Source organism: Micropterus dolomieu, linkage group LG09, assembly GCF_021292245.1.
Source record: "Micropterus dolomieu isolate WLL.071019.BEF.003 ecotype Adirondacks linkage group LG09, ASM2129224v1, whole genome shotgun sequence".
In the NCBI taxonomy this organism is placed as follows: Eukaryota; Metazoa; Chordata; class Actinopteri; order Centrarchiformes; family Centrarchidae; genus Micropterus; species Micropterus dolomieu.
The window spans coordinates 12,873,105-12,878,585 of NC_060158.1; the positions used below are offsets into that span (position 1 = coordinate 12,873,105).

The window sequence follows — 5,481 nt, forward strand, 5'->3', positions numbered from 1 at the left end:
ACAGGGGATGAAGAAAAGAAGGTCAAACGCAACAACATTGTGATTCCATACGTGTCTGGAGTATCAGAGAAACTCAGGAGGATTTTCAACAAACATAACATCCCTGTGTTTTTTAAACCCAAGAACACACTAAGACAGATGCTGGTACACCCCAAAGACCGCACACCCAAACACAAGAAAAGCAATCTAGTGTATGCGGTCCAATGCAGTGAGGAATGCACAGACCTCTATATTGGGGGGACTAAACAACCACTACACAAACGCATGGCTCAACACAGAAGGGCCAACTCCTCAGGTCAAGACTCTTCAGTCTACTTACATCTGAAGGACAGAGGACACTCGTTTGAGGACCACCAGGTGCACATTTTAGACAGAGAAGATGGATGGTTTGAAAGAGGTGTCAAGGGAGAAGCCGTCACTGAACAGGGGAGGGGTCTACGCCACCACTTATCCCCCGCTTACAATGCTGTCCTTTCATCGCTTCCCAGGAAACTCAACAAACGTAACCTATTGGCCTCAGGTGAAGATGCCAACGATGGTCGTTCAGTCTTGGCCACGGGTAGTCCTAACGACCGAAACGACTGTCATTACAACAACCAGGAACACTAATGCCGCATTCAGACCAACTGCGAATTTTCGCCTTGCAACGCTTTCCTCGTGTGACTGCATTCACTGCAAGTGTTCACGCACAATGCGAGAAGGCGATTTTAATGCGATAACGTGAATAAACACAACTCGCCTTTACTACAACTGTATGAACCCAAAGTAAACATTTGCTGTGATTAAATAGCAATAAACGGATTAAACTGATGCATAACTACAACATGATGCAGATTTGTTAAACATATGAATTCATGCTTTGTCAGGTCTGTCAGCAAGACAGCAGGACAACAACTTCTAAAATGTTTGTTTTCTGAATGGAGTTTGGATCGATCAGGGCTATGCTTTGCTAACTTGGTCACAGTAAAGTACAATGATAGCTGGAATAAAGTTACAGACGCATGTTTTCTGAACTCACCAGGTAGTTCAACCTCCTCGCCTTCTTTTCTCCCAGCAATGTCCAGTTTTGTCCAGTTTTTATATAATTATGAAGTCATAGTCCGACAGAGCTAACGACAATAACAACAACACTGGAACTGGATGTGCATGGAAGCTAGCTGCTGAGAAGCTCCAGTGAAGATAAATCAACGTTGAAATCCCAAAAACTAAATTAAAAAGCTAATTTAATAAAAGCAGTTTACTCCGAGCTCCTCCCGCGAGTAAACGGCGTAGTTGTCAGAGCAGAATCCGACCGACTACGGGGGTTTATTTGTCCAATAGTTGCAGCGATTTTCAATCGCCTGCTCTGCCCGGCCCTCTCCACACAACGCTCTGAAGCCTCGGTGACATACGGACAATCTCAACACTGATAGGCTATCGTGACTCAGCGTCATGCGACTTCTTCGCTTGAGTTGAAAATATTCAACTCACACGAATTCCTTTGCGCTGCCTTCGTGCCGCCCGACAGGAAATCGCGGCTCTAAGCGTCTTTGCATTGACTTTGTATGTAAACTCACCGCACCGAATGCTCGCTTCACTTTTGGTCTGAAAGCACCATAACAAACCAACAGTATCGACGGTCCTGGCAAACGACCCCACTGAGGGTGGGGGTAGCTGAGTTTCCCTACCAGTCAGTCAGAACTGAAGAAGTCCCTTGGATGAGGGACGAAACGTCTTCCTGTATCTTCAACCAAGTCCAGTTGCCCTTGACTTTAACCTTCGTTGGATAACTATGACCTGGATGACTGAGAATCATCACAGACATAAATAAAATACATTTTTTTCTCACTTACAACAAATAGTGGTGCTATTTTGGTTCAAAATAAAATATGGTAACCTTTGCTTATATTTAGGATTAACATAATTATTGCTGTATTGCATGCCATTTTTTTGCGTTTCCCATGTATTTATTTTTTGGGATATGTGTGAATGAAATACTCTGTAGAGCCCTGCATCATCCATCCTCGCATCTGGTCACTTCGCGCTGCTGTTCTGCTTGTTTAATTGGTGGGTGCCATTGACTTCCCATCTCTGTTACAGCTAATGTTCTAATTTTACATACTGCAACTGGCTTTACCAGAAGGGAACGCACCAAACATTTCAAATATGCCCAGCGTAAGTTACAGTATACTACTACCAACATGTCATGTCTACAGCCCGACACAGTGCTAAAATAGTTAGTTAAAATAGAGCGTGTGTGTTTGCATAAAAATCAAATCCCTCATCTTCAGCCAGTGGCGGATTAAGGTGGTCATGGGCCCCTAGGCTACTTTTTGTGTGGCCCCCTCGTAAGCATGCTTTACCAGAAAAAACTTATTTAGTGCCATGCGTAAAAGGGTTGGCCTATATTACACGCCTCAAGTGCAACACTCAGGTCTACAGCCCAAACACATTCAGACATTAGCCTATTATAAACAGCAATGCCACAGAAAAAAAGCATTGAAAATGCACCTGCAAGCTGGTAACATTTTTTATTTTTTTTAAACAGTTAGGCCAAAAACATCTGCAGCAGCTCATGTTTAACTGAGGCAAATTCACAACATCCTCAAAAATGAACCATTCCAATAATAAAGCCATACAAATACCATAAACAGCAGCAGCACATAAAAGCAAGCAGTAATCAATAGCAGAACAAACATACATATGTAGTGTTGGGACAAAGTTGGAGTTTTTTGCTTCACTCTCAAATTTGTCAAAATCCTCATGTAGGCTGGCCACATAATCCCTCAATGAGCTGATCAAATTAACAGCATTACATAAATCCAGTTCAACTGCCTGTAGAGCAGTACTACTCTTGTGAAAACGTTGCAGTATGTTGTTCCACAAGTTATACAGAATGGCATTCTCTATCCTGTGGTGGTCTTTAGACTCTAAACCTGCTTTAATTGTCTGCCAACGGGATGTGGATTTGGAGGAAAAATTAAAAAGTGTCTGCACAAAGTTAAAAAATTCCTCTGTCTCAAGGCAGCAGTTGACACTGTTCAGCCCCACTAAATTATGTGTGCGCAGCGCATGGTACTCACTCAGCCAAAGGGTTAATCTGTTTAATGAGCGTTTGCAGGCCACTGTAAATCTCGGACATGTTGGCTGCATTATCGTTGCACTGGCCTCTACAGCCCATATCTTGTAAAACACCAAGAACAGACTGGCAAAGTGACTCTCCTGAATGACTCTCAATTGGCAGAAACTTCACAAAACGCTCCGTGATGCTGCCGTCAGGTGACACATATCGCATTATGAATGTGAGCTGGTCTGTATGTGTAACATCTGGAGTGGAATCGACACTGATTTTTATCTGACTTATTATCTCTGTGACCTGCTCTCCCATCAGTTCAATAAACTCCAAACATGTTGCTGTTGAGAGGTATGATGGTGTTCCCCTGCCAGCATTGCCATACTTTTCTATATGCACTTTCAAAAATGGATCACACTCGCTGATAACTTCCAGCACACCCATAAAGTTCCCATTATCAGGTTGGCCAAAAATGTCACTGTGTCCCCTGAAAGTTAGTCCTCGTGTGGTATCCAATATTTGTGCATTTGACTCATAACAGTTCAAAATAGCACTGTAGCAGCAAGACAGAGGGTCAGTGACCTTCTACGGGGAGAGCAGTGATTGGTGGTTATGTAGGGACTGAACCCTTCTATAGAATTTGACCTCTAACCCCTTGTTTTGTTACTTCAGAATAGTACTATACCCTTCTATGGGTTTGACCTTTTATTTTGGAGACTCAAACCCCTCTATGTTACCTAACAGATACCTAAACATACCCTGTATAAGCAATGTTTGATGTACAGAGAGACAGAGTGGCCATCGGGCTGGGTCACTCTCCAAGCTGCTGCAGAGCTTGTAATTGATGCAATAAACTTTGAACTATTCCAATAATAAAGCCATACAAATACCATAAACAGCAGCAGCACATAAAAGCAAGCAGTAATCAATAGCAGAACAAACATACATATACCTTATTACATATAATATGATGTAATAAACTTTTATGATCAAGAACAGTGTGAAGCGGGTTTCCTCTCAACACATCATCACAGCATTATTGTTTGGACACCACAGAAATGGCACCCCAGATGGGACCATGTTGTGCCTAAATTCATCGTTCCATCACGGGCTCCGTCGAGCTGACTCCAGAAGCTAGCATATAAGAACTTCACCACCGCAACCACCCTCTTTAAAACCTCAGTCCAATATTCACATTCGTTGTGAAATTGTTTTTTTAGTTCTGAATTTATACACCCAGCTTCAGCACAGCACATTACGTAGTCGACCATAGCCTTTCTGTGACTCCGATCCTTCGTTTTCAGCCAAATGCGTGGCGGCATTTTTCCAGTCACTGTAGCCTGCTGTGAGTGCAGACTTAAGATCATTGCCCCCAAATACTGTACAAAACAAAACACAGTGCCCTTTGAAGGGAATAAAGCAGCCATTCTCTTGGCACAGTTTCGCCATTTGCCAGCCTCCTTTTAAACAGGGTTTTGGAAAAGTACCTCTTTTGGTGTTTATGTTGTCTTTCTGAGGCGGAGACATCTGCGTCTTTGTTCTGAAGTTTCAGGTCCTATTTTAGCCCAGTATGTCCTCATATGCTCATCAATTTTATCACGGCATGCAGGATCCGAGCTGTAAGAAGCAGGAGGTGGTGGTGGTAACACAGCACAAGTATAGGATCCTCTGTCTCAGACTCCTTACCTAGCAAACTAGTGCAAAAGATTTTGGATTAAACTCCTCTGATTGGCGCCGTTGAGCCAATCAGAATTCAGCAAAAACGAGGATCAGTCCAAGTTGGGAGTAGTGAAAGTATTAGTTTGGCTCAGACTGACAGACATACAAACAGCGTTCCGCTGCTGTTGACCAGTCCGACAGCACGGTCGGACTGGTCAACCCTAACCCTTAATTTCATTATCAATAAACTCCCAGTCTTGTGCTAGCAGATCAACTTTGTGTGAACATGACTTTTTGGCTAGTTTTTGTAAATGTCTCTTCCATTCAGTCCTTAAATCAATATTCGAACCTGGTGACCTGTATATGCAACTTACAATAATATTTTTTTTAAAAAGCTGCTACTAATAGCTGGCTAAACCACAGACATAATATAGAGATAGACGCCCTATGAATGATGGTTGTTGATGCCAAACTGTGTCTCCTCAATGTGTTCCCCAAGCAGAAAAACATCCTCCGTTCCAATCTCCTCCCGGACGATGTGTGTGACTGTCGACAACTTAAGCCTATTTCACACTACACGATTTTTAGCCCGATTTGCCGCTCGGCGACCATCAGGCTGTGATCGCGGGTAAATCAGCGATCGATTGGCGGTCGCCAGTCGTTATGTGTGAACTACTCAAGGATGTATCAAAACGGCTCCCCGACACATTTCTGACACATCGCCGATGTCTGCCAGATATCTAGCATGCCAAATATCTGGATGAGTCGGC

General features: G+C 43.2%; 1 protein-coding gene across 1 annotated transcript in view; it reads left to right on the forward strand.

Moving 5' to 3' along the window:
• Positions 1 to 4,655: 4,655 nt before the first annotated feature.
• Positions 4,656 to 5,481, forward strand: part of LOC123976785 (tRNA-dihydrouridine(47) synthase [NAD(P)(+)]-like) — a 4,071-nt gene continuing 3,245 nt past the window's right edge. Inside the window, exon 1 of the mRNA XM_046059130.1 lies at positions 4,656 to 4,708. Within this exon, the coding sequence (XP_045915086.1) occupies positions 4,656 to 4,708 (53 nt within the window). The remainder of the gene's footprint in view (positions 4,709 to 5,481) is intronic.